The sequence below is a fragment of the Mustela erminea genome, chromosome 14 (assembly GCF_009829155.1).
Source record: "Mustela erminea isolate mMusErm1 chromosome 14, mMusErm1.Pri, whole genome shotgun sequence".
Lineage (NCBI taxonomy): Eukaryota > Metazoa > Chordata > Mammalia > Carnivora > Mustelidae > Mustela > Mustela erminea.
The window spans coordinates 91,731,582-91,758,109 of record NC_045627.1 but is presented as its reverse complement, the minus strand read 5'-3'; the positions used below and the strand labels follow the sequence as shown (position 1 = coordinate 91,758,109).

General features: G+C 60.3%; 2 protein-coding genes across 7 annotated transcripts; one reads left to right on the top strand and one right to left on the bottom strand.

Moving 5' to 3' along the window:
• Positions 1 to 3,463: 3,463 nt before the first annotated feature.
• On the bottom strand, positions 3,464 to 7,985 carry ZNF511 (zinc finger protein 511). Of its 3 annotated transcripts, none has more exons than XM_032313268.1 (6): positions 7,773 to 7,985; positions 7,341 to 7,414; positions 6,886 to 7,087; positions 6,588 to 6,712; positions 5,620 to 5,769; positions 3,464 to 4,808 (listed from the first exon to the last, which is right to left on the bottom strand). In XM_032313268.1, the coding sequence occupies exons 1-6, from the start codon at positions 7,923 to 7,925 to the stop codon at positions 4,730 to 4,732; spliced, it is 783 nt and encodes a 260-aa protein (XP_032169159.1). In that variant the 5' UTR covers positions 7,926 to 7,985; the 3' UTR covers positions 3,464 to 4,729. The 3 variants fall into 3 exon arrangements, 2 of the variants coding, with proteins under 2 accessions (XP_032169159.1, XP_032169161.1); XM_032313270.1 differs by having other exon boundaries at positions 6,615 to 6,712; XR_004278671.1 differs by lacking the exon at positions 3,464 to 4,808 and adding an exon at positions 5,876 to 6,538 and having other exon boundaries at positions 5,678 to 5,769; positions 6,571 to 6,712.
• On the top strand, positions 7,979 to 26,524 carry TUBGCP2 (tubulin gamma complex associated protein 2). Of its 4 annotated transcripts, XM_032313257.1 has the most exons (18): positions 7,980 to 8,083; positions 10,539 to 10,721; positions 12,110 to 12,238; positions 13,005 to 13,178; positions 14,123 to 14,282; positions 16,355 to 16,562; positions 16,846 to 17,045; positions 17,442 to 17,631; positions 18,424 to 18,569; positions 20,053 to 20,233; positions 20,874 to 21,054; positions 21,898 to 22,070; positions 22,330 to 22,458; positions 22,732 to 22,852; positions 23,372 to 23,515; positions 24,005 to 24,133; positions 24,744 to 24,907; positions 26,122 to 26,257. In XM_032313257.1, exons 2-18 carry the CDS (start codon positions 10,572 to 10,574, stop codon positions 26,255 to 26,257), a joined length of 2,715 nt encoding a protein of 904 aa, XP_032169148.1. In that variant the 5' UTR covers positions 7,980 to 8,083; positions 10,539 to 10,571. The 4 variants fall into 4 exon arrangements, with proteins under 4 accessions (XP_032169151.1, XP_032169148.1, XP_032169149.1 ...); XM_032313260.1 differs by lacking the exon at positions 26,122 to 26,257 and having other exon boundaries at positions 7,979 to 8,083; positions 24,005 to 24,207; positions 24,744 to 24,830; XM_032313258.1 differs by lacking the exon at positions 7,980 to 8,083 and having other exon boundaries at positions 10,572 to 10,721; positions 26,122 to 26,524.
• Positions 26,525 to 26,528: the final 4 nt, after the last annotated feature.

The window sequence follows — 26,528 nt, the reverse complement described above, 5'->3', positions numbered from 1 at the left end:
ATTGTTGATAGTCTTCATTTGATAAGACATTGTACTCATCCCTTCCTTAATCATTTTACCATAGTTTCCTTTAGTTCCGTGAAATGTTTATGATGGCTACTTTGAAGTCTTTTCTGATAAATCTGACACCCTGTCCTGCCCACAGTTTCTGTTCCTTGCTTTCTCAGAAACAAGGGTTGTACATTCCTTTCTTTGCATGCCTCGTATTTTTTTGTTGGAAATTGCACATTATAGGTAACATATCACAAGAACTCTGGGTACCAGTCCCCCTTCTCTGGGGCCTATTATTATTTACTTGCTTATCTGTTTAGTATGTGGCTGGATTATTTGAGTGAAGACTATTCCTTTCCACCTCCACAACCCCAACATGCTGAGCCTCTGATGTGTCCATAGGACTGTGCAGCTTTGGGTAACCCTCAGACCCCTCGGAGAATAGTGCTTTCCTGGGACTCACCTCCTCTTTCCCTGACCACTGCTTGCCAGCTGATTGCTCTACTGTTGTCAACAATGCCTTGAGCACAAATTCCTCTACAGACTAAGCCAATCAAGTTCTGGCTTCCTGTGTTTCAGAGGTCAGTGTTTCATATTTATTTGACCCCAGGAGGTTCCTCCCAATTTCCTTATTTCTGGGTTCTCTCCTATGAACTGGCCTCTGATCCAACCTTCATCTGGACTCTGCTCCCACCAGTCTTCACCACAATTTCACTGCTTTGAGAATGTCCTGGGGCTTGACATTTTTTGTTTTTAAAGAATCACTCTGAGGGGCACCTGGGTGGCACAGTCAGCTAAGCATCTGACTCTTGATTTCGGCTCGGGTTGTGATCTCAGGGTCATAGGACTGAGCCCCATGTTGGGTTCTGCACTCAGCACGGAATCTATTTAAGACTCTCTCTCCCTCCGCTTCTGCCCCTCCCTCCCAAAAATAAATAAATCTTAAAAAAAAAAAAGAACCACTATGAGCTCAAAGGCTTAAATATATTTGATCAGTTTCATTCAGCTGCAATTGTGATTCTCACCGATGAGCAAGTCGCTGTGTCTCTGGACAGCGGGCCCCTAGCTGAGCTGGCTCCTGAGTCTGACCTTAGCATCCTTTAATAACTTCCTTGACTCCTAAAAATGCATCCAGTGTTTTCAGTAATAACACTGATTTAACAATATACCCATATTGGAACATGTTAAGTATATGTAATGAGCATATAGCAATGCTTCTAATTCAAATTTAGGACTACAAGGCATCTATTAAGTTCATTGATCTTAAATCTGTAACTTCATTTTACAATGCCAAAAAAACTCAGTTCTCAATGCTATTTGAGCTGGTTTCAGTCTTTAGTCATTAAAAATTTTACTGAATAAAATGCCTTTTAAGGGTGCCTGTGTGGCTCAGTGGGTTAAAGCCTCTGCCTTCGGCTCAAGTCATGGTCTCAGGGTCCTGGGATCAAGCCCCACATCAGGCCCCCTGGTCAGGGGGGAGTCTGCTTCTCCCTCTCCCTCTCCCTGCTTGTATTCCCTCTCTCGCTGTGTCTCTGTCAAATAATTAAAATCTTTTAAAAAAAGAAAGAAAAAAAATGTGGACAAAAAGCTATGAAAATACAAGAAATTAGAAAAACAAAAAAGAACTAACAAAATCGAAGATGATAATTGTTGAAAATAAAATCTGAAAGAGTTTAACAGCGAATCTGATGTAACAGGTAAGAAAAATTGTGTACTGGAAAGTAGGTCTGAAGAAATCGTCCAGAACGAAGCAAAGACCACAGGGGAATGGAAAATACGGAAGGGCTGGTGACAAGCACTGATGACTGCGGGGGAGGTCTGACGCATGCGTGGCTGGAGTCGGAGAAGGAGAAGAAACAGAGAATGTGGGAGAGGCAGCCTGTGAGGCAATAGGACCCCAGGCTCGCACAACGGAGGGAAGAGCCAGCAGCACACGGATGCAGTCCCTTCACCGTCTAGGGAGCCGCGGAAGAGCAAAGACAGAGACCAGGCTGAGCCCCTCTGAGGAACGGGGACAAAACTGGCTGCGGAACCCTCGGCAGCAGTGATGAGACCAACGCGACCCACACCCCACTTGCTTAGGGCAAAACCTGCCCACCGAGTGCTGTATTCCTGACCAAACCATCCTTCGAGAACAAGAACAGAACTTTCCCCGGCAAAGAGAACTGAGAACTTATGACTGTGACCTTCACTAAAGGAAATTCTAAAGAGATTCATTAGGCAAAGGACAACCAAACAGGGGTCTGAGGCAAGAGGAAACACCCGCAGAAGCAGGTGCAAACGACGGGGCCACGGCAGGACACTCCTGTGGGGACACAAGAGAGGACCCGGACGCCAGTGTGCACCTCTCATCACGTACGCCACACCAGACCGTGGAGGTGAACTCCACACTCCCTGTACTGTTTGGGGGAAGGGAAACAACACTGATTAACCTTAGATTCCAAGTACTCACATATTAAAATTTCTGAGATAAAACGAGTGCCTAACCTCCCAAATGTCAGAATGAGAATAGAAACCTACTCCATCCAAAATAAGGCACAAAAAGAGAAAAGAAAGAAAAGTCAGCACTGAGCTGACTCCTGAGGTTCTTATTATGATTTCGAGGAACTCGGCAAAGGCTGAGGACATGGTGCCCCAGGACAGGAGCAAGGCCCAGTGCTCTGCTCCCGGCAGGCCTGAGCACCGCACACACTGATTAGGGACAAATGGGGTCACCCCAATGGGCTCCAGTCTCCCAAATAACGAAGTGTTGACTATTTCATGTAAACTAAGCATAATAATCCCGTTTCCCACCAAAAATAGACAAATGCAGGCTCAGCATCTCCAAATACTTGCTGACAGCCTGTCCTGACGTCTGGCTGCCACGCACCCTGCAAACGAGCTCGTCATCAACGGGTCCCATCGAGTTTTCCCTTGACACTGGACCTGGAAACCACGCCCAGGTTTGGCAGCAGAAACGCTCCACAGCGAAGTTGGACATCCCCCCACCTCTCAGAAAAGCCAGGACAGGGGCGCCTGGGTGGCTCAGTGGTTTGGGCTGCTACCTTCGGCTCGGGTCATGATCTCAGGGTCCTGGGATCGAGCCCCGCATCGGGCTCCCTGCTCCGCAGAAGCCTGCTTCCCTCTCTCTCTCTCTCTCTCTGCCTGCCTCTCTGCCTACTTGTGATTTCTGTCTGTCAAATAAATAAATAAAATCTTTAAAAAAAAAAAAAAAAAAAGAAAAGCCAGGACAGACTGAAGGCGCAGCTTTCTGGGTGGGGCTGAAGCGAGGAACCCAGGCCGGTCCCAAGACTACACAACAGCCTCACAGGGGCCGACACCGTGGACAACGACCTTCCCCAGAACGAGCCGCGGTGGAAAGGCCAGAGACGACCAGGCCGTGCATGCGGCCGTGCAGGAGCTGGGGAAGGAAAGGTCTCGGAGGGGAGGTGGATGGAGACAGAATGGGAGTTTTGTGTGTTTGCGTTTTTCTCCATGTTGTGCTTTTCAAGAGCCAAAGAAGGGACTCTGGGGCAGCCCTGCCACATCGCCCCTAGCCACGGCTGGACACCGCCACCCCCCAACCCACGAAGTGTACACTAGGTCTCTTGCTGATGTTCCAGGACCTGTGCTTTAGGTTTTGGACTTTTCCCTTAAGTTAGAGCTTTTACTGCGTGAACATCTGGTGTGACATGCCAGCCCTGACAGTCCCTTTGCCCCAGACTCCGGAGAGCGACGGGTGTGGCTCAGCAGGAGCTGGGGCAGCAGCCTCCAGGCCAGGAGAGCCACAGATGGCCACCAGCTGCCTCTGGCCAAGCCCAGAGCCTGGAAAGGACAGGCTGGAGCCCCACCCTCCTGCTGCTGACCCGGAGCCAGCCAGCCGCCAGCCCAGGCGTGCCCCAGGTGCACGCACGATGGGGACGGGGCCGTGGAGAGAGACCCCGCTGTTGGGCCCCCACTCAGCCAGGCCCTGAGAGCCCCGACGGATGCCGCTGCTTCTGTTTGGGTGCTTCCAGAGCCACTTTCCCAATGGCGACCTTAGCTCATCTGTGAGAGCGTGCAACAACTCTGCCCCGTTGCTGCCGGGCACGACTGGCCAGGCACTGGAGCTCCGGCCAAAGCCCCCTCCCTCCTGTGCACCATCACAGTCTTTCCTTGGAGAAACCACCCCGGCTGCACTGCCCTCTGCGGCACCAGGCGACCCTGCTGAGGCACACAAGCTGTCCCTGGTTCTCACCAGACCCATCAGGTCCCATCACGGATGTGGTGGATGGGTGACCCAGGAGCCTCTCGCCAAGCCACAACCATCAGCAACTCAGTGCCACGTGCTGCCCTCACCCCCGGGGGTCTGCCACTTCGTAAATCTTCCTGAGATGGAGCACACAGAACAGATCAGCCTCGGGCAGCTCTCCCTGTCCCCAGCCCAACAATGCACAGGTGACGACCGGAGACTGCCAGAGGCAAGGGTTTACGAGTTTACAAAGCTCAGCATCCCAGCCCTGCAGAGGGAAGCAGGATGGTGGCCCCCATTTCATTCCCCAGACCACGTGTTGGGGCCACTTCTGGAAACGGTGGGCCTGTCTGTGCTTCTGCGGTCACACGATGGTCCATCAAGGGACTGGCATCAAGGGTCGCAAAGGCCCAAGTTCTAGTGTGGCCGCACCAGAAGGCAAGAGAAGCCGCACCACGGACACTGCATCCTGCCAAAGGCAGCTGCGCCCCGGGGTCTGCTGGGAGGCTTGTGGCTCTGTCCATATTGTCACTGGTGTTCCTTTCTTTTCTTGGTGCTTTTAAATCCTCGTGACGCACCTTGACCGAAACAGATGGTAGAAGGTATTCTGAAAAGGAAAAGAAGTCTTTGTACTAAACATCGCAGTTTTTGCCAACAAAACACCCCACTCGTAGAAGCAGCATCATGAGGACAAGCTCTTTCTGTTCTGGGGGCTCCCCCTCTTTCCCTTGTGGGACACTCAGCACGTGGGCTCTCCTTTCCCTGGATGCCCTGTACCCTGGCCTGGGGCAGCTCCTTCCTGCGGCTGGCCAGCTGCCATGGACCTGCTTCCCGAGGGACACCCTCCCAGCCAGCAGGATGCCTGCCTGGGACACCTGGCCAAGAGGGCCCCTGCTGCTAAGTTTTCAGGCCCAGGCTTCTCGCGATCCATCATCTGGAAGAAATCTGACCGCCAGGGGCCTCCGGGACCCACCTGCAGGCCCAAGTCGGGGTGGCTGCGGGAGGGCGGCAGAGGGACCCGAGCCCATCTTCCTGCCTGTTTGTGTTTGTTGGCTCTTTCCTTCTAACGTTTTCCCCAATATGAGACTTGGAATCAAGTTTAAGCCCGTAAGAGCACAATTACTATGAGGAAGACAGACGTGTAGATTGTAACTTAAGCAACTACGCCGGTGTTCGTTCTGTCCCAGGGCAGGCCACCATACGAAGCAGAGGCGGCACCCTGCCTTCCTGACCTGACCTGACCCGGAGCGAGCGCGAGAAGCGGGACGTTCAAGGAAGCACATCGCCAGGCTCGCAGCTGCTGCGGAACGCAGCGCCGGCCCAGCGTCCGCTCCCCAGTGCGAACACTGCCCAGGCCCAGCACCACGGTCATAAAACACAGGCGCGGAGCTTGCTGCGGAGGGCTGCCAGGCGCTGACCTGTGGCTGGACGTCCGCCGCTGGCCCACAGGTTCGGGGCGGGGGGCTGCGCGCTCGGGGCAGACTTCCATGGCGTCCCCTCCGGACTGCTCCTCGCCCTCCCCCAGAGCTTCGGCCGAGTCCTGGACGGCGGCCCCGGGCGTGGCTGGGCTGTGGAGACGGCGACGTGAGGGGCGGCCCCTGTGGCCTCGTCTTCCCTCACGGGCCCGCTCGCCACCAAAGCGCTCCTTTTCCCGCAGACACAGTTTCCAGCTACCCTGGTGCGGCGCGACTCCACCGCGGGACCGACGAGGCGCGACACCCGCCGCCAGCGCGCGGGCAACGGCTCCACGTCCACGAGCTCGGGGCTGCCCTTCCTCTCCCGGACAGGAGCTCCGGGCCCCGCGGCGCCTGCGCTCCGGGACGGTCCTCTCACGCCCTCGCGGGAGGAAGCCACTGACCTCAACTCCAGGGCTCGGAGCGCTCCTCCCTGACCCTCCCGGACGCAGCGCTGCGCGGCTCTCCGGACGCGGTCCCTCCCAAAGGGGAGCAACCGCACCCCCGAGGCTCCTCCGTGGCGCCCCGCCCTCCCGCAATCCCCTTACTTTACGGAGCCAAGTCCTGCCGAGAGACACTGGTCGGAGCAGACCTCAAGCGGCCCCGTCCCGGCGGCTCGGGAAAGAGGCAGCGGAGCAACGCGGCCCCGATCCCCGCGTGCGCCGGCGCGGGGGCCAGAGAGCTCTGCGGTCAAGTCACCACCAGACAAGAAAGTCGGGGTGTGCGGGGCCTCGCGGCCTGGGACGCGCTCCGGGGGGCCGGGGCTGCTGCCGGGAGGGGGAGGGCGGGTACGGCCGGAGCGGGAGACCCCAGTCCCTCCCAGCAGGGCAGCAGAACCTTCCCGGCGCGCGGAAGCCCTCCGGACCCCCAGGGCAGCGCGCCCGCGCCCGCGCCCGCAAGGCTCGCCCAACTCCCCCGCCCGCCTCGCGCACCCTCCGCTCCTCTTCGGCCGGTCGAACCGGAAGTCCGCGGGGTACAGGTGCCGCCGCACCAGGTGCTCCTTCCGGTCTCCGCCGCTCCGGAACCTCTCCGCGCAGCCCTCCACCAGGCACTGGTACTGGAAACAGACGCCGTCACCCCGCCCTGACCCTCGCCGTCCCCACGGCGGCCCCTCGCCTCGCCCCGGACCCCCGGGCCCTGGTACCGAGGCAGACGGCCCGCAGCAGCCGCCCCGCTCCCCCCGCCCCAGCTGCCCGCACTCGGGCCAGCGGACGCGGACGCGGCACCCACCATGTCCTGCCGCTCCGACAGGATCTGGAACAGCGAGTCGTGCCACTCCAGGATGTGGACGTCCAGCAGGTGGACGGACGGGAAGGCCCGTCCGCAGAAGGAGCAGACGTTTCTGTGCAGGGTGTGGTAGTGGTGCTCGTAGTTCTCCAGCGAGTCGAACACCTGGCAGCACCCCGCCGCCTGGCAGGTGAACTCGGGCACCCTGGCGAAGGAAGCCCCCGCTGGACGGCCGCTCTGCTCCTGGCCCAGGGCCTCCGGCTGCCGGGCCACACCCGCCCTCCACGGAGCCTGACAAAGCTTTGGGGGTTCTTCGCCGACCCCAAACCCTAGTGTTCGCCGACCAGCTGGGAGGCGGCCAGGCCCGACCACCGGGCAGAGGGCGGGGTACCAGGGCACCCGGGAGGGGTGGGCGGGGTCTGGGGCGGGGGGGCGGTACTGGGCCCAGAGCCGCTCACCTGGGCCTCTCGGGCGACTCTGTCACCTGCGTGAGCACGTCCTGGAGGTAGAGGTGTCGCTGCACATCCCCGTCCTGCTGGACACACGTGTGGTGGCCGGGGCCGGGCGCGGCGGCACCGGGCCCCCTCTCGGTCCCGCCCCGCAGGCCCACCCCTCCAGCTCCGCCCCGGCCGCAGGCTCCGCCCCCGCCCGTTGGTCCCGCCCCTCCAGCTCCGCCCCGGCCGCAGGCTCCGCCCCCGCCCCGCAGGCCCACCCCTCCAGCTCCGCCCCGGCCGCAGGCTCCGCGCCCGCCCGTTGGTCCCGCCCCTCCCGCCCCGCCCCGGCCGCAGACTCCGCCCCCGCCCGTTGGTCCCGCCCCGCCCGCAGGCCCCGCCCCGCCCGCAGGCCCCGTCCCCGCCGACAACTGCCTTCTCTCTCCTTTGCTCACATACCTCGAAGAACTCGTGGTCCCGCGGGAAGCGCACCCGCCGCGCCGCGAAGTGGAAGGGCGGGGCCCCGGCCGCGGGGTCCCGCTCCACAGGCAGCGGCTTAGCCGCCCCGGGTGCCCCCAGCAGACGGGAGCGCAGCGCGGGTGGCAGCTGCATCGCTCTGCGCGCCGGCGGCCGCGCAACCTGTCGGCCACCGTCCGCCGGGCGGGGCGGGGCCGGAAGTGACGTGGGGCCATTTCCGCCTTGGGCCTGGGCTGCGGGGCTGCGGGGCTGCGGGGCTTCGGCGGGCTGGGTCGGGACGCGCGGTACCCGCGGTGAGTCCGGCCGGGGGTGGCGGCGCCTGAGCCTGGGGGGCGGCGGGGCGGGCGCGGCCCTCGTTCCGAGCGCGGCCCTCGTTCCGCGCGCGCCCGCCCGGCGTGCGCAGCGCCTCCCCGCGCCGGCTGCCCGCGGCTCGGCCCTGGACCGCGCGCTGTCAGACCCGCACGCCCGCGCGCTGGCGCCGCCCTGGCCGCGCGCCGTCCGGCGACCGTAGCGTCCGCACGCGGGACCTCGGGGTTCCCTTCCCGGCCCCGCACCCGCGGACCGCCGCCCGGGGACGCCCGCACTGTCCCTCCAGCCTCCCTGGGCGCAGCGCGCCGCCTCCCGCGGGCAAGGCTGGGGCGGCCCCTAGGTCGTTCCGCTCCCGAGCCGCGCACCGGACCCGAGCCCCCCTCGTGGCGCCTCTGGTTGGAAGAAGGCCGCTCCGCTCCCTCGGCCCAGTGGCCCTCGCTTGGCCGGCCGGGCCCGGTCTGTCCGCCTGCCTTCCTGGCGTCCTGCGTCCCGCCCGCGCCCGAGACGTGCGGGGCTGTGCGCCGTGCGCGGTGTCCCCGGGGGGACGTGAGGCGGGCGCGGCCCCCTGGAGCCTCTGCCTGGCTGGGGAGACGCCCGTCCGGCCGGGAGACGCTCCCCACTAGAGTGGTGGGGGCTCGGGGACGCCGGGTGCTGGGGGCCCTGGGCGGCGGGCGGGCGGCTCCGAGGCCGACCCCACGGCCCACCCGGATGGCCCCGCGTGGAGTGGGGCGCACACGTGCTGCCAGTGGGCCGGGAGACGGGTTCTGCGTCCTCAGCCCGTGAGCACAGAGCTCTGAAGCGTAATTCTGCGGGGGCGGTGACCTCGCTTCGTTCTGGACGGAAAGGCTTGTGCCTGTGCGCCCCGTCGGCCCCTTCGCGGCCGGGAAGAGCTCTGGACGGACCGTTGCTCATCTCAGGAAAAGGCACTGAGAGTCTTGACTTTTTCTCGCAAATGGTACAACGCTTTCCAGGCCACTTGTGCAGTTGGCTTTGCGCCCTCAGCAAAGACCCGCTGCCGCTTCTCGCTGCCTCACTCGCTCCCGGGAGGCAGGCCCCCGGCCCGGCCCCTCCTGCTCCCCGCTGCTGGCTCACAGTGGGGAGGGCGTTCCGCTCCTCCCCCGCGCCTGTTTGGCGCCCAGCAGAGGAGCTCCGAGCGGCAGAAAGAGTGGGCCGCGGTGACCAGGTGCTCCTGAGCCGTGCTCAGTGGGCGCCGTTGACGTTTGCGGTGGGATGCTTCTCTGGATGGTGCCGTTCTCTGGCCTCCTGCCCACTAAATACCCAGAGCACCCTTCTGGTCGCTGTGATAACCAGAAGTGTCCCTTACGCACTTCCCGCCGTCCTCCTGGGAGGTCCTGCCCGCTGTCAGAAGCCACAGATGGTGCCAGAGCCGTCCACATCCCCACGGAGACCCGGCGTCCTTACGATCTTTGTGACGAGGGCATGTCTGTGCTTGTATTTTTACCACAAACACAAGGTTTCCTGCAGAGAGTTCCTTCGGGTGGTCATTGTTCTGAAGGGCTCTCTCCCCCTGCTTGTACCTGCCGGACAGGTGTTTCTTTTTGGTGGGAAGCTTGGTGTGCTTGCCATCTGGCGTGACGAAGGGTCTTCAGTCCAGCCAGTGCGGGACAACCCCCATTGCTGAGCGCCCCTCGTAGCGCTTGGATGAAACCGGAGGCCCTTAGATTCGGAGAGGCCTCGGGGAAGTTGTGTGTCCTCTTTGCTGTCTTGCTTGTACGTTGCACTGCCTCGTTGGAGGTCCTCTGTGATTGCTAAGGTACCTGGTGGTTTGGGATGCTGTCAGTTCCCAAACTCGGATCTAGGGTTCCTTTTGTAAAACCAGCCGTTCTCCAGTAACGACATTTCCACGTGGTCAGCCCTTCATAATAAAAGCACGTTTGTTCCTGCTTCTCCAGTGACGACGCCACTGGAACTTACTGGGTGTGGGCTCTTTGGTGCTTTCTAAGGATGATTGTGTTGAAGCCCAGGGCACACAGCAGCTCTCTGGGTAGGAGTAGTAGTCACCCCTTGTCAGAAGCCCAGAGAGGCCAAGTTCTTTGCCTGCAGCCCCACAGCTCAGAGCTGGCCAAAGCAGGTTCAGACTGGCTGGGACTCCACACCCCGTGCCCTGCTGTGCCTCCTGTCGGTGGCTGTGGTTACCATGACCAGAGTCGTAAGCGTGCGTGTTCGTGCTTAACTCTCCTGCTCTTATGTTTGGAGACAGCCTGGCTCTGGCCCGTGCTCAGTGTCTGTGCCACCAGACTAGAGCTTCACACTCTCGGTGTGGAGCTGCAAATCAGTGCTCACTAGTTAGTTCGCACACCTGGCGTGCGTGCCCAGTCTCCTCTGCTAGATGCTCGGTGTTGAACTGGGGCCTCCTCGTCCTCACCAGACCTGTTAGCACAGTTTTGTTTTTACCAACAGCTTTCCTCTCACTTTTAGGAGAACGTGTTGTGATGTTTCAGAACCAGAAGTATGAGTGAATTTCGGATTCACCACGATGTCAATGAGCTGCTCAGCTTGCTGCGTGTCCATGGAGGGGACGGGGCTGAGGTCTATATCGACCTGCTGCAGAAGAACAGGACACCCTATGTCACAACCACTGTGTCTGCACACAGTGCCAAGGTGGGTTCCGTCCCTGGTGCTGCGCTGGGCACCGGGCAAGCTGGGCCCCGTCCTGGTGGAGCTTGTGCGCAGAGTTCACAAGTTCCCTGACGGAGCAGCCATAGCACCACCAGAGTCAACGGCCGACAGCACTCGTGGAAGGCTTTTCTTGGACCTCGTCCTCTGCTCAACTCAGTGCTTCGATGATTCCTCGTACAAGCTCTTGTCACCTACTCTGTTGTCCAGATGAGTAAATGGAGGCTCGGGGAGAGTGCTGGGATGTCAGCCTGGCCTCAGAACCCAGGGTCAGGGTCCCTGAGGAAGGAGACTCCTCTTCCTCTGGACGGAAAGGAAGCTCCTGGTGGCGCCTGGCTGGCTCAGTTTGTGGAGCAGCTGGATCTTGGGGTCACGAGTCCCACAGTGGGTGTAGAAATTACTTTAAAAAAATTAAAAACTTGAAAAGAAGAGGAAGCTCCTGGTATTAACTGTATTGAAGTCCCTTTAAAGCAGATTTTTCTATTTTTATTTAAATAATGTATAATTGAGGGGCGCCTGGGTGGCTCAGTGGGTTAAGCCACTGCCTTCGGCTCAGGTCATGATCTCAGGGTCCTGGGATCGAGTCCCGCATCGGGCTCTCTGCTCAGCAGGGAGCCTGCTTCCTTCTCTCTCTCTCTCTCTGCCTGCCTCTCTGCCTACTTGTGATCTCTCTCTGTCAAATAGATAAATAAAATCTTTAAAAAAAAAATGTATAATTGAAAATTACGGATTTTCAGTAAAGAGAATTTTTAAATTTATTTTTAGAAACACTCTATAAAGCTTCAGTTATTTAAATAGGTTAATAATGGCCCCAGGATCATTAGGAAAATTTACTGAGCAGGCAGTGTTTGGGAACACAGAAGTGAATATAATTTAATACAAAGGGAACACCATAAATCAGTGAGCAGACATAACCCAGAGCCCGTGCCTAATTCCAGAGGGAAGAGCACTGAACATATGAAGCAAGTGCATAAAAAAAAAAATCCACGTGGCTGTTTCCTGATCTCATGCTGAGGAAGCAGGAGGGAGCTACAGAGGACTGTGGGGCTAACAGCTTGTTGGGTTTAAGTCTTATTTCAGAGGTATGGGATCATTTAGCCTACCTAGTTACACGGTTTCAGTTTCTGTATTTATATTCTGGAAGTTTTTTTTTTAAGATTTTATGTATTTATTTGACAAGCAGGCAGAGAGGAAGGGAAGCAGGCTCCCCGCTGAGCAGAGAGCCCGATCCAGGGCTCGATCCCAGGACCCTGAGATCATGACCTGAGCCGAAGGCAGAGGCTTAACCCACTGAGCCCCGCAGGCGCCCCTCAGGAAGATTTTTAAAAGTTGTTTGCTATTGTCACTGAATCTCTCGTGTTTATGCTTTTGAGGTTAAAATAGCAGAATTTTCTCGTACTCCAGAAGATTTTCTAAAGAAGTATGATGAATTGAAATCTAAAAACACAAGGAACCTTGACCCACTGGTGTACCTGTTGTCAAAACTCACGGAAGACAGAGAGGTAATGGCCGTGTGGGCTCGCGTGGGGAGTGTCGGGCAAGGCGACTGTACGGGTTTCTGACGGAGCTCGTCTGGTGGGGTTGCTCCGATGGACACTCAGGAGATTTGCTCCGTCAACACAACGCCTCTGACGGTACATTTCTGCCCATGTGTAGCTTCTTTCCCTGCCTTGTGCCCTTCAACGTGACATAGGATCGTGTCTGTGGAGCTTCAGAAGGGACAGTGACTCACGCTGGCAATAAACTTGAGAAGTAGTACAGCCGTTACCTCCCAGGATGGGGACCTTTATTTTTCATCATGTCCAATGTGTTTTCGTGTGTTGTGCAGCGGGCGTGTGCTGCTTGACACTAAGAAAAGCACATAGTGTCAAGGCTGGCAGAGCCACTGCACCCCCAAGCGTCCAGGCAGGGGATCGGCCCTCTCCCGCTGCAGGCCCTAGGGCCTGTTCAGGGGTGCAGGGTGTGGCTAGGCCCATTTGACAGTCCGCGCTGGGGATGGACAAAGGGACGTGGTCTCGCTGCGGCCTGGGAGACTGGCAGAGTGTAGTGAAAGGACCATGCCCTTGGGAGTGGAGTTTGGGAACTGGCTGTCGAGCGGCCTTGGTTCTCTTCTCCTGCGTTGGAGCTGTGGCAGCTCGCAGCAGCAGATGCTGAGAGACGGGACTGCAGCTCCGGGGCTCACGGAGGTCCTGCCGCCCCTCCGCGTGGAGTCGGGAAGGAGGGGAGCCGGGGCTGGCCTGTGCGACGCACCGTCTTGTGTGTTTCCAGACGCTGCAGTATCTACAGCAGAACGCGAAGGAGCGCGCGGAGCTCGCTGCCAGTGCTGCAGGTGGCGCCGCCGGCTTCAGCGCCCCGGCCGCAGCCTCCAGGCTCTCGGCGCAGGAGCTGGAGGAGCTGAGGAAGCAGCTTGGCAGTGTGGCCGCGGGCTCCACGCCGCAGCAGGTACGGAGCCCCCGCCGCCCTTGTGGGGGACAGTCCTGGACCACAGGACTAGACGACAGTGCAGGAAGGTTCTGACCCACCAGGCTGTCGGGCTTGCCTGCCGGGGACCCTCGCGTGGCTCTCAGCCTCCGTTAATTGTGATTCTTCCTTTCCTTCAGTTAGTTTTTGACAGTTTGTTTTCCTAAGATTGTACTTTATAGATCATTTTCTCTACGCCGTTTTCTGTCTCTCCTACTTAAAAGCTGCTTCCTCCTGCTGTCGATTTCATGTCCTGCCCCAGCGCCTTGCTGTACGACCATGAGGGTCTGAGCAGGGTCTCTGCTTGTCCGGTTCAGTGGCTCCGGCAGGCACAACAGCCAGTGCTAGGTTAGGGGTGTCTTACGTCAGCACCCCGGGTGTCCTCACTCTGCTACCCGGTATGACAGATGAGCAAGTAGTTTGCACCCACCCTCTCTCTGGCCACCCTGGACCTGGAACTTCTGAGAGCTGGGTCCCTAGAACTGCCCTGGTCAGCCTCCGGTGGCCCGTCCCACAGGAGGACCACTGCTCTGGGCATGTGCTGCAGGTGCTGGCCTCTCCCCCTGGCTCCACGGTGGGGGCCCCCTTCTCCAGTTGGCTGTGCCTGGGGCCTGGTCTCCACCCATCAGGTCATGTCTACACTTTGTGTTACAAGGAAAAAGCCACCGAATCTATGTGTAGGTGTGCCCAGGAAGGGTGCTCCTGGTGTCCCTGGGGGTCTTGCAGACTGAGAGCCTGAGGAGGGGTGGGGTCCCTGCCTTACAGCCCGCGCTTTGCACCGTGATGGGCCTGGAGGGGCTCGTTTCTTCACGTCTGTACTGAACCTTCACGTGCTGAGGATGGACTTCTCCCACGCCCTCGATGTCTGTTCTAAGTGTTGGTACTGAGAGTGTGTCTCTTTTTCTTTTTGAAAATATCCTCACCAGTCTCTGGAACTTACAAGAAAGCTGCTTCGAGATAAGCAGAACAAAAAAAATTCGGGCCAGCGCCTCCCGGTCTTTCCGCCGTGGGTATACGAGAGACCCACACTGGTTGGGGATTTCCTGACTGGCTCAGGCGTAAGCACAGACGCGGCTGTGCCGATAGGTACGTGATGCGCGTTTCCAATACCCGGGCGCCCTTGAGCAGCACGGCACGCCGTCCTTCCGGAGTTCTGGTCCTTGGTAGCGCCAGCTCTTAGGTCCCCGCTGCCTCGGCGTGCCCCTTGCTCTCCTGCTCCCCCGCCCTACCTGCCGGGTGCCTCCTTGGGGCTTGCTGCCGGGTCTTCCTCACTAATTTCCCTTTGCAGGGTGACCTCGTTGGTCTGTTGCCTCCGTTGCAATCCCAGATCTCTACCCTCAGGACGTCTCCCTGAACTTTGGTCTCCCGTGGGCATCTCTCTGTCATGTGTGCCTGCAGTGGGGCTCCGGACCTTCCCACTAATGTCTCCACTTTCACGTGGTGACTGGTGTCACAGTTCCCCGGGGCCGGAGCTGGGGGCGGCACCTGTGTTGGCTTCCCCCTGCGCCGACCTGGTCCCAGTCCCCCACCTCCCTCTGCTGCTCTTGCCCAGACGCGGTCCTTCTGCTCTCACTGGCTTGGGGCTCAGCACCTCTCCAGAGCTCCCTGTGGTAAAGGAAGGTCTGGATCTGCCCTGCCTGGTGCGGGGTCGTCTGCTGGATGTCGCTCCTGCACGATGCGGTGCAGCTGGTGTGGCTGAGCAGTGGGTGTCTGGCTCCCTCTCACTTGGCCCAGGTAGCCGGCGGCGTGGGGCCTCGCACCCAGCGCTGCTGAGTCATCGCAGAGCTCACGGCTTTGAGCCTCCGGCCTGTGTCCCACAGGACCTGTCTGGTGACTCCCCTAGCGCTGGCGGATGGGCCTCCTGGCCACGCTTCACCGTGCAGTGTCCCTCACCCTGGCTCGCTCCCTTGTCCCTTCAGAGCTCAGCCTCCAGGCTGGCTGTGCCGCCCGTGGCTGTTCCTTTCCTCGGCCTGTGACCTGGTCCTTTCTCATGTGCGGGCAGAGTGCTGGAGGGGCATGGTGGCGTCTGCCCCCAAGGCCAGCTGACCTGGTGCTGTACCCCTCACCCTCCACTGAGAGCATCCACTGGGGCTCTAACTGGGGCGATGCTCAGATTTCAAGCGAGTGGTGGTGGGGCTTGGTGGCGATTCCTAGACGGCACCCCCGCACTTGAGGAATAGGAAGCTGTACCTCACCACTTCATTCGGAGCCGTGAGCGAGCTTGTCCTGACAGCCGCCGGCGTCGGGAAGAGGAGACAGGGCTTGAAGTTCACGCAACCCGTGCCACGCACGGACAGGTGGCTGCTGGGCTCAGAGCCTGTGTCCTGCCGTCAGCAGGCTGGTGTGCGGGTGTGTGACGCCAGCGGAGCGGAACTTTTGTGAACTGACGTGTGGTGCAGTGCCGTCCAGAGCCACCAGGCCTGGGTTCTGGGATGCCGTGGGGCTGACGGGGCCACCCACTGGGCCAGCTGCGCAAGGCTGGGCTGCGAGGCAAGGGCGCAGAGACACCCTTCTGTCTCTGCCTCCTCTGGCTCCCCACGCGCGGCCGTCTGTCCCAGCAGGTGCTCTGGAGGACAGCGAGTGTTGTCCTGGGGCTGTGAACCGAGAGGGGCAGGGAGCTGCTGGGGCCAGGAGGCCTTTGGCCGGCGGCCTTGGTTGATGGCATAGGACCGTCCTCAGTTAGATGGTGGTAAGGAAGCCGCCTCGTACAGCGCACACGTGCTGGAAATTGTCACTGCTTTAAAGTCTTTGAAGACAGTCTTATCCCATGGCAACCCAGACCTGTTAAGTTGTAACAAGTGTTGTAAGAACAGCTTATGTCAGAAATGCTTCTTAAATCCTTAACTTTATCCTCTTAAATGTCGAGCTTTTACTTGTGTCCGGAGGGTTTTATCTGCCTAGTGCAAGGTGCCTAATGGCACATTGCCCAGGCCCCACCTGTCCTGTGCCCCTGGTGCTTTCCGAATCCCGGCCTTTGTGCCTCCCTGGGATGAGTCAGATCCCAGTGAACAGCTGGATTCTCGTGGCCGTGAATGTTTGAGGGAATCACAGGGAAATCAGCAGAAGGTACCAGAGTAGGTGAGGTCAGGAGAAAGGCCAGTGGGAGTGAGGGGCCCTGGAAGTGAGGCCGTGGCCCAGCCGGTGTTTGCGGCCCACAGGCACGCTGCCTCTGGCCTCCCAGGAGTCGGCCGTGGTGGAGGACCTGCTGTATGTGCTGGTGGGAGTGGACGGCAGGTACATCACCGCCCAGCCCCTCACCGGGAGGCAGAGCCGCACCTTCCTCGTGGACCCCAACCTCGACTTGTCCATCAGGGAACTGGTGAATAGGATCCTCCCGGTGGCTGCCAGTTACTCCACAGTGACCAGGTAGGCGCCCGACGGGCCCTGAGGCTGGACGCAGGCCTTCCTGGGCGCTCTTCACCCCGTGGCGCACACTTTGTGTTCGTGAGGGTCATTTGAATCCTCTTCTAGAAAGCGTCCTTGTCTTGTTGTGACCAGTCTCATGCCTGGGACGGTTACGAAGGCCCTGGGGACAAGTGTGGAGGCTGGTGTCTACGTGCTCGAGAGGGGAGGGGCTCAGAACACCTGACCTAATCGGAAAACGTAGCCTCCCCTGCTCATGGGTCCCGGGTGCTCTTTTTCCTCCTAGGTTCATTGAAGAGAAGTCTTCCTTCGAGTACGGACAGGTGAACCACGCCTTGGCGGCCGCCATGAGAACCCTCGTGAAGGAATACCTGATCCTGGTCACGCAGCTGGAGCAGCTGCAGAGGCAGGGCCTCCTGTCCCTCCAGAAGCTCTGGTTCTACATCCAGCCGGCCATGCGCACCGTCGACATCCTGGCCTCGCTGGGTACGTACCTGCCCCTACCTCGCCGCACCGGCCGGCCCTAGGAGGGACTTGGGGCAGCGGGCAGGCAGCGGGCGGGCATGGGCGGGCACGTTCCGTGGTGGAGTGGGTCGTGGCATGTGAAGGTGAAAGCCCCGGGCCAGGCTCGAGGCATCCATTTCTTCACCAAGGACACCAGGGTGTGAGGCCAAAGCCTGTATTGCTTCCTGTTTTAGTTTGTGGCAGGAAAACTCTGGAAGCTCTTCCTCATAAATGCTCATTAGTGATAACGAGCTTACGGTTTGAGTGTCTCCCACAGAAGGATCCTCTGTCCCTAGAAGGAGGTCCTGATCTGTTGTCACCTAGCTGGGGCAGCCCTGGGCAGCCCTTCTCAGCTGACTGCTGCCTCCCTCCTGGCAGCCACCTCGGTGGATAAAGGGGAGTGCGTCGGGGGGTCCACCCTGAGCCTCCTCCACGACCGGAGCTTCAGCTACACGGGCGACAGCCAGGCACAGGAGCTGTGCCTGTACCTCACCAAGGCTGCCAGCGTGCCGTACTTCGAGATTCTGGAAAAGTGGATCTATAGAGGGATAATCGATGACCCGTACAGGTAGGGCTCGCGGAGCCTGCGGGGGTCGGGTGTGGCAGCCGGGTGTGACGCAGCCCCGAGAGCCTTCAGCACGCCGAGGGGTGCTCCTGGCCTCCTGCCGTGGGCTTCTGTCCCGGCTGGTGAGGGCTCCTTCCCAGCCTGGAGGTTTCAGTACATTCACGGAGCCAGGCGGCTCGTGGAAACTCTGTCGCGTTGAGTACTTTCAGAGTCGAGGGCTAGAAGGAGTGGTTTTCTGCTGCTGGTTCCAGTAACCGTCTGAGGGGAGGGCCTGACCGGGAACGTGTTTTGTTGTGTCTTTTTTAAAGATTTTATTTATTTGTCAGAGAGAGGGAGGGAGAGCGAGCGAGCACAGGCAGGCAGAGGCAGAGGCAGAGGCAGAGGGAGAGGGAGAAGCAGGCTCCCCGCCGAGCAAGGAGCCCGATGTGGGACTCGATCCCAGGACGCTGGGATCATGACCTGAGCCGAAGGCAGCTGCTTAACCAAGGCATCCCAGGGAACGTGTTTTAAAACCGAGCCCCGCTCAGTAAAGTCTGAAACAGGCATGAAGGGGTCGCACCCCTGCTGTCGCGAGCGGCTCACCTGGTTTCGCACGGGAGGTTAGTGCAGCGTTTCCTGACCGCGGGAACCACAGAGAGGTCAGCCTGCAGCCCAGGGGCCCTGAATTCCTCAGAGCCTCAGAGCCGGTGCGCAGCTGGGCACCGGCGGGTGACCCCGCTCATGGGCGTGGGACCTCCCAAGCCTGCTGGGCTGTCGCGCTCCGCTTGCCGCCTGAGAGCGTCCTGTGCTCGGCAGCGAGTTCATGGTGGAGGAGCACGAGCTGCGGAAGGAGAAGATCCAGGAGGACTACAACGACAAGTACTGGGACCAGAGGTACACCGTGGTGCAGCGGCAGATTCCCTCCTTCCTGCAGAAGATGGCCGGCAAGGTGCTCAGCACAGGTGAGTCCCGTGCCCCAGCCCGGTGCACCCTGGCCCTCTGTCCTGTGGCTCTGTCATTGTGTCCCCGGCTGCAGGGCGGGTGCCCCGCTGTGCTCAGGGCTGGAACAGCCTCCGCAGGGCCTTCCTGCGCCTCGCCGTTGTCCTGTCCAACCCCTGTGGCTCTGGGCGCCGTTGTTTTGTTCTCTGGCCCTGGGAGGTTGTCTCACAGATGACTTTTCTCCACTACCTTGTTTCTAGAACTCTGTTACCATTGACAGGAAAATGTCTTTCCTGTTCCCAGCCGGCCCCAGACATGCGGCTTTTCAGCACTGACATCCAGCTCTCCTGCTGCCTGTGGACACCCGCTGGGTGTCCCGTGAATTCACCCAGTCCCGGCACGGACCACCCAGGGTCGGTGGGTGTGCGCTCCTCGGCCTCAGAGCTCAGGCTCTCAAGGCGGCCCCCGCGTTGACAGTGCCGGGGCTCTAGGCCACCTGCACGGTCATCTGATGTGGCTGCGCGTTGGAGGTTCCCGTGACGCCCCTGTGCAGGGTTACGATTTGCTAGGGCGGCTCACGGAACTCAGGGAAACACCGTGTTTTCTAGATCACCGCGTTGTTAGCAAGGACGCGAGTGAGCGGCCGGGTGAAGAGGTCCGCGGGTCGGGGTCTGGTGCCGAGTGCGGGAGCTCCTGCACGCCTGGCACCGGGGGGCGCTGCCGTGTGTGGATGTGTTCACCCCCCGGACATGCGCCTCGCCGCTCCGTGTAGGGCTTTAGGGAGGTTCCGCGACGCAGGCGCGAGTGAGGGAATCTTTGGCCGTTGGTGACTTGCTCCTCCTCCGGCTGCTCCCTGTCCCCGGCACCAGGGGCGGGACCAGACCTCCAGCCTCTGGTCACAGGGTTGGGTCCCCGGCACGCAGTCCCCCTCCCCAGCTGTCCGGGGGCCGCCTGGAGTCACCTCACGGAGACAAACTCAGCTGCTCGGAAGGGCCTCCTGGGTCTCGAGGTCGCAAGGGTTGTTGGAGCTCGGTGCCAGCAGCGGGTCCGTGTCCTTGTGGGTCACTCATACACCACCACAGGAAAAGCGGTCAAGGACATGGGCCTCAGTGGCCCAGCGGTGCTCCGGTCGCCATCACATGGGCTGGGAACCGGAGTTAGAAGCACAGAAGGGCTGAGGTACTAGACAGGCTTAAGCCAGGGACTTGGCGGTCAAGGAAGCTGTTGGAAGACGACCAAGAATCTCACTCTCCGAAAGCTTCTTGGAATTATTTCTGTGCTCTTTGTCAGAAAAGCCTGGCTGAGAGAGAGCCCGGCGCATTACGGCACTTAGCGCTTCTGTCCTTCGTGGACATCAGCTGTGTTTCCCTGCCTTGTGTAAAGGGCTCTAGAACCGTGTTTCCAGGCCCCAGCTAGTACTGGAGTCGCAGTATCCGAGGTTCAGGCCTGTGGGTTAGTGTCTGTACATAGTGAAATGTTTTATCTGTTTTCTCCTTGTCTTTTCAGGAAAATACCTGAACGTAGTCAGAGAGTGTGGCCACGATGTCACCTGCCCAGTGGCCAAGGAGATCATCTACACTTTGAAGGAGCGAGCGTATGTTGAGCAGATTGAGAAGGCTTTTAACTACGCCAGCAAGGTCCTGCTGGCCTTCCTGATGGAGGAGAAGGAGCTCGTGGCGCACCTGAGGTCAGCTTCTCGCTCAGCTCGTGGAGCCCTCCCAGCGTCTGACTGAGGCCAGACACTTAGCGTCCCCGTTCTGTCACTGGAAACACGAGCATGCTGCCAGGTTGTCTTCAGCCTAAGAACCTTGCGCATTTGTGACCCTGCCGCCTTGTTCCTGCGTCCCAAGAGGCTCAGGGGGGCCGTGTCTGCCAGTGTTACCTTGTCAGCGGTGGTCCAGCTTGCCAGCCTTGCCCCCATGCAGGGCCACCAGCCCCTCCTGGGCAGTGTTTCTTGCCGTAGTTGGACACAGAGGTCCTTCACCCATGCCTAAGAGCTGTTCATTTCTGCTCTTTAGAAGCTGACCGCCGGTCTCCCCTTGCTGATGTACTTCTCTGGTCTATGGCCTTAGCCCCCTGAACGCACCTGATCTTGTCTGATCCAAGAAGCTGAGCAGGGTTGGGCCAGTTAGTACGGTCTGTGTACTTCTCCGTGGGGAGTGCTGCGGGGCTGTGCGGCCAAGCCCACCCGTGCCCACCACATCGTCCAAACCGTGGGTGGTGGTGGGAGCCGTGTGTCTGCATGCAGCTCTTCCTTGTCGGCCGTCTGTCGGTTTTCCCGAGTCTGGGCCGCTCCGCGTGACCTCCGGGCCCCACCTGCTCTTCAGGTCCATCAAGCGCTACTTCCTAATGGACCAGGGGGACTTCTTTGTGCACTTCATGGACCTCACCGAGGACGAGCTCAAGAAACCAGTGGACGACATCACGCCCACCCGTCTGGAGGCGCTCCTGGAGCTGGCCCTGCGCATGAGCACGGCCAACACGGACCCCTTCAAGGATGATCTCAAGGTGGGCCGGGGGCCGGGGCCGGGGCAGCACCCTCAGACCCACGTTCCTGTGTCCAGAGAGGTGGAGCGGCCACCTGTGCAGGACAGCCGACATCAAACCCCGGGGGGACCGGACTCCTGCCGGGGCTACTGCAGCTCCCCCTTGGGCAGCACGGGGTGAACCGAGCAGGCGTGCTCGCGCTGTCGGTGTAGTGCAGTGACGTGAACACGTTTCCTTTTCACTAACGTTTCCTCCTTTTTGTAGCTTGCGTTATCGCGAGGCACACCCCGTGCTACAGCGCGTGAGACACGTGCTTGTCACCCGCGTCTACGAGCCCTCCAGGCAGCCGTGGGCTGTTTGCCGTCGGGGTTGGGGAGGTCAGCAGACCCCCGCGGGTTTTCAGCTGAACCAGCACGTTCAGTCAGCCACGACGTGCTGTGTAGTTCCTCGTTCACACCAGTGGGTAGCTTACAAATAACCTCTGCACTTCTCCTTTTTGGCTTTGGTGGAAGCAGCTGAGGCCTTCCTGGCAGACACTTGTTTCGTAAGTCGGCCTTCCAGAGGCAGGGTTTGTACCAGAGGAAGCTGCGCCAGTCCTGGACTTGCTTCTCCAACTCACGCGGCAGCTGGGCTGGGGCCGCAGTCAGGACGCAGCACCTTTTTTTTTTTTTTTTTTAAGATTTTATTTTTTTATCTGACAGAGATCACAAGTGGGCAGAGGCAGGCAGAGAGGGGGAAGCAGGCTCCCCTCTGAGGAGAGAGCCTGGTGTGGGGCTCGATCCCAGGACCCTGAGACCATGACCTGAGCCGAAGGCAGAGGCTTAACCCAGGTGGGTGGCGACGCTTTTTTCTTTCTTTCTTAAGATCGATCTGATGCCTCATGACCTCATCACTCAGCTGCTGCGGGTTCTGGCCATCGAGACCAAGCAGGAGAAGGCGATGGTCCATGCTGACCCCACCGAGCTCACGCTGAGCGGCCTAGAGGCCTTCTCCTTCGACTACGTCGTCAAGTGGCCCCTGTCGCTGATTATCAATAGGTGAGCGTGAGTCCTTCGGGCGCTGGCTTCCGTGGACGTGCTTCCAGGCTTGCAGGGACGGCAGGGTTGTGTCCGCTCAGCAGACCGCTGGGAGCGGCTGTGCACGGTCACTCCTGCGCAGGGTGGGCTGCCCGGCTCCTGGGGTACAGGACGGCATCAGTGGTGTCGGAGCCTCGGCCACCGTGTGCCGTGAGCATCACGATGTCCACGGCCAGCGGCGCCCGCCGACGCGCAGCATCCTGTGCCCCTCGCCTTGCAGGAAAGCGCTGACGCGCTACCAGATGCTCTTCCGGCACATGTTCTACTGCAAGCACGTGGAGCGGCAGCTCTGCACCGTCTGGATCAGCAACAAGGCCGCCAAGCAGTACTCGCCGCACTCCGCAAAGTGGTGCGTCCCTCGGCTCGCCGGACGCCCTGCCCACAGCTTTCGAATGGTGGCTTGGCACCGCCTGTAGCTTTTTGATCCGGGACAGGTTTCACACTGCAGCGCGGGGCTGTGGCCCCCACAGTGGACGCTGGCTCGGTCCCTCTGCTGTCGGTCACCGGCTGGTGACAGCAGGTGCCATGTGTGCCTGTGTGTGGGCGCTCGGAGGAGGGGCCCCAACCACGGAGTAGGGGGCACGCGGCGGCTGCAGCAGGAACCGCCCTTGTGCTCACGCAGGTTTGCGGGCGCCTTCACCTTGCGGCAGCGGATGCTCAACTTCGTCCAGAACATTCAGTACTACATGATGTTTGAGGTGATGGAGCCCACCTGGCACATCCTGGAGAAAAACCTGAAATCTGTGAGTCTGAGCTTAACACGTCCCTAACACTGTACAGGCACTGCACCAACCAGGTCGCACCAAGTCGGTTCTTGGAGGGACAGAGGGCCAGACGTTGGGGGGTGAGCACTGTGCCTGCCCCAGGCTGGCCACGAGAGAGCAAAACCCTCCGCACACAGAAGGCGTTTCCTTAGGAACATGGCCTGCGTGTGTATGAGCCCGGCCGCGAGTGTTGGGGGGCGGGGAACCTGGGGGCTGGGTTAGGGTTAGGGTTTCTGTGCCCCACCCACACCGCTGCACACTCCGGGCCTGTCGGCACGTCCCAGAAGCGTGAAGGGACAGCAGCAGCGTTTCCCTCTTTCTGTGCTTAAGAACCCAAACTCTGGACTTTCGGCAGCATGTTGAGCACCCAAAGCCATTGGGTCACGTAAGGAAAGGAAACGACACAGAAGCGTGCAGAGCCTCAGCCTGGCCCGTGGAGGGCTGGTCTCCTCGCAAAGTCATGCTGCGAGCGAAGGCGGGTGCTCTCTCTCCGCACAGGCGTCCAACATCGACGATGTCCTGGGCCACCACACGAGCTTCCTGGACAGCTGTCTGAAGGACTGCATGCTGACCAACCCCGAGCTGCTCCGCGTCTTCTCCAGACTCATGTCCGTCTGCGTCATGTTCACCAGCTGCATGCAGGTGCGCCACCCGCCGCGCGCAGGCCTGTGTCCCCGAGCGCTCCTCCACCGCCGGGGGCCGGAGCCAGCAGCTGCCGCGGCTCCGTCCTCAGCCCTGTGTGGGGCACCTGGCGTCTTCTCGTGCAGTTGCAGTTACTCGATTCAGTTACGAGTAGCTGCCTCAGAAAGTAAGTGTTGGGAGGTGGAGGGGGTGACACGAGGCTCACCAGGGCTCTAGAGCCCGGGGGTCAAGGGAGAGCATGCGACATGGTAGCCAACCTCTGGGGCCAGGAGCCTGGGAAACCAGATCTATCTGGGGCTCGCCGTCCTCAGAAGCCTGTTGGCGAGCTCCCGGGCGGGCTCCCTCGGAAGCCATGTGGGCACACCGCGGCTCCCTGAGTTCACATCTGCTGCCCCGGGTCTGCGGATGGTGCCTCGGCTGTGCGGCGGCACATACTTTACTCGGGCCGGGTTCCTTGAAACTAACTGCTGCGTTTCTTCTGACCCCAAGAGATTTACGCAGAGCATGAAGTTGGACGGCGAGCTGGGCCGGCTGATGCTGGAGCACGGCACGATGCTGGGGCCGCCCACAGAGGCCGAGCGGGCGGAGGAGCGTGCCCGGAAGGAACTCGCTAGGAAGGTGCGCAGTGTCCGGCTCCGCCGCTGGCCCGCACTCTGTGTTCCTTTTGGTTAAAATAGGCTCATCCCAATCAGGTCCCGATCTCCAGACTTGTCCAAACCTCAGCTCGGCTGTGCGTGAGGGCGAGGCCACAGTTCCCCAGAGCAGGGCCCTGCCGGGGGCACAGTTGGAGCCCAGCCTTCACTAGAAGGGCCGGGTGTGTCCGCCGCCCCTAAGCAGATGCTGGGGATGCGGCCCCGCAGGGCCAGCCGCAGCTCCGGAGAGGTCCAGCCCCGTGCTCCTGGCCCACGCCCTTGTGCCGAGAGGGAGCCAGGAGACAGTGCTGTGGCCGCTGGAAAATCAGAGCCGTGCAACGAACCCACAAGGGGCGTGGACTTGCTGTTTCCATGTGGTGGGAGCAGGGCAGGGCGCCCGCTGCCCGAACGGAGCGAGTCTCTGTGTCCCACGGCCTCAGGAAGTTTTATGTCCCCGTTAACTGTTATCACCTGAAAACTTGCCCAAATCCCTCCTATTTTGTTTGTTTTTTTAAGAAGGAGCGGGAGGGAAACCAAGCTGGAGGAGATAGGGCCAGGGTGGGACTAGGGCTCACCGTGTCGACTGCGCCTTCCAGTACGTGGCTGAGCACGTGGACGCCCCCCAGCTGACCTCCAGCTTCGAGGCCACCATCAACAAGTTTGACAAGAACTTCTCAGCGCACCTGCTTGACCTTCTGGCCCGCCTGAGCCTCTACAGCACCAGCGACTGTGAGCACAGCATGGCCAGCGTCATCTCCAGGTGGGTGCGGGCGGCCTCCGCGCACCAACATGGACCGTCCTGTGTCCACGCACTGCCGTGGACCGTCCTGTGCCCATCGGGCCGGGGTCCCAGCCTCCCCCCACGCTGCCTGTGCTCCCCCACCGTTGCCTCAGGCCCCCTCGGGAAGGCGTGACTGAAGCGGGGTCTGCTTGGGCGCAGCTTTGCCCCTCGCCTGCGTGCCGCTGCGGGTCGCCTGCGGTCACAGAGGCCTGTGCGGCTGCCGGTGGCCTGCAGCGAGAGGTCCGTGCACGGCGGTTTGTGTTCAGGCGTGAGTGTGCACCGGCGTGCGCCGGGCCGCCCTATTAGTGCCCCGGCACCGGCCCCTGTCTGTGTGCTGGACTGGGTCAGCCTCACCCAACACGGCTCCCTGAGCCAGGACCCAGGGTGCTAGCCGGGCTCCCCCCAGCTCCCAGCCCTGGGCCGTGCACAGCAGCGGCATCACCCCGTTTTCAGAAGAGCGGCCCGGAGGTGGGCGAGGATGGGGCCTGCGGTGCCTTCCAGGCCAGGAGGTCACTGGGGGCACACAGTGGGGGTCATGGCAGTGCTTGTTACAGCCTGCAGGTTTGGGCTCTTGGGACTGGGTGGGTCTTGTCGCCACTCTCAGGAGCTGTAACAGAGCGTTCCTGTTGACCCTGGGAGGGGCCCATCGGGGAGGACAGTGTAGAAACGGTGGGGACAGGTGCAGGGGGCTAGCAAGCGGGTCAGCCAGTCTGTGGTTCTGGGGCCAGCAGGCTCCCATGGCCTGTGGAGCCTGGCAGTATCCTGGATGCCTCGGTCTGCAGATGCCCCGCTCTGATTCCCAGGGGCCGGGGGCGTTGTCTGCCTGGGAAGTTGTCAGGCGTCTGATGTCCTAAGTACACGGCCTGGGAGGTGCCCACAGCCTGAGGCCCCCTCAGGCCCCTGTGCCAGGCAACGCCAGCCCCAACATCCAGGGCCGGGGAGGGTGGGATGAGTACTCTGCTGGAAGTACTTCTGCCTGAACCTCTAACGAGGGGTTTCTGTTGTGCGGTTCTTGTGTTGTGTGTGTGTGTACGTTCTGATGTCAGTACTGCTTGAACCGGGAAGGCTGTGTGGGTGGGTGTCCCTCGCACCTGGTGCAGAGCCGACCCTCTGCCTGTGGGGTGGATGGGTGGCCTGACACGGCTCTGCAGGGCACCCAGCCGGCATGGCAGCCCCGCCCTCTCCTCCCGCAGACTGGACTTCAATGGTTTCTACACGGAGCGTCTCGAGCGTCTGTCTGCAGAGAGAAGCCAGAAGGCAGCCCCCCAGGTGCCCGTCCCACGGGGCCCCCCGGCATCAGCGCCCAGGGTCGCTGTCCCTGCACAGTGAGGCCTCCGGTGCTCTGAAGAAATGAGTTTGGAAGCTTTTACTTGAATATCGCCAAATCACCTGTTTCTGTTTAAACATAAAGTTTGAATGTTGTCCCTGCCGTGCTGGCCTCGGGTCCCATGGTCCTGGGTTCTGCTGGCAGCAGCTGCCCAGACCTGGGTGGGGGCGGGGGTCTCCACAGCTGTGCCCCTCTGTGAGCTGTGTCAGTTGAGCGGGGCCGCTTTTTAAAATGTTTTTCTTCTCAAATAAAGACAAAGTGAAAACATACGGT

Coding starts and splice junctions, on each gene's coding strand:
- ZNF511 (XM_032313268.1), bottom strand. CDS start 7,925: ATGCAGCTGCCACCCGCGCTGCGCTCCCGTCTGCTGGGGGCACCCGGG. Junction 7,415..7,772: donor GGGACCACGAGTTCTTCGAG/GTATGTGAGCAA, acceptor TGTGTCCAGCAG/GACGGGGATGTGCAGCGACA. Junction 4,809..5,619: donor CGGCGGACGTCCAGCCACAG/GTCAGCGCCTGG, acceptor TTTCCTTTTCAG/AATACCTTCTACCATCTGTT.
- TUBGCP2 (XM_032313258.1), top strand. CDS start 10,572: ATGAGTGAATTTCGGATTCACCACGATGTCAATGAGCTGCTCAGCTTG. Junction 10,722..12,109: donor TGTCTGCACACAGTGCCAAG/GTGGGTTCCGTC, acceptor TATGCTTTTGAG/GTTAAAATAGCAGAATTTTC. Junction 24,134..24,743: donor GGAAGGAACTCGCTAGGAAG/GTGCGCAGTGTC, acceptor TGCGCCTTCCAG/TACGTGGCTGAGCACGTGGA.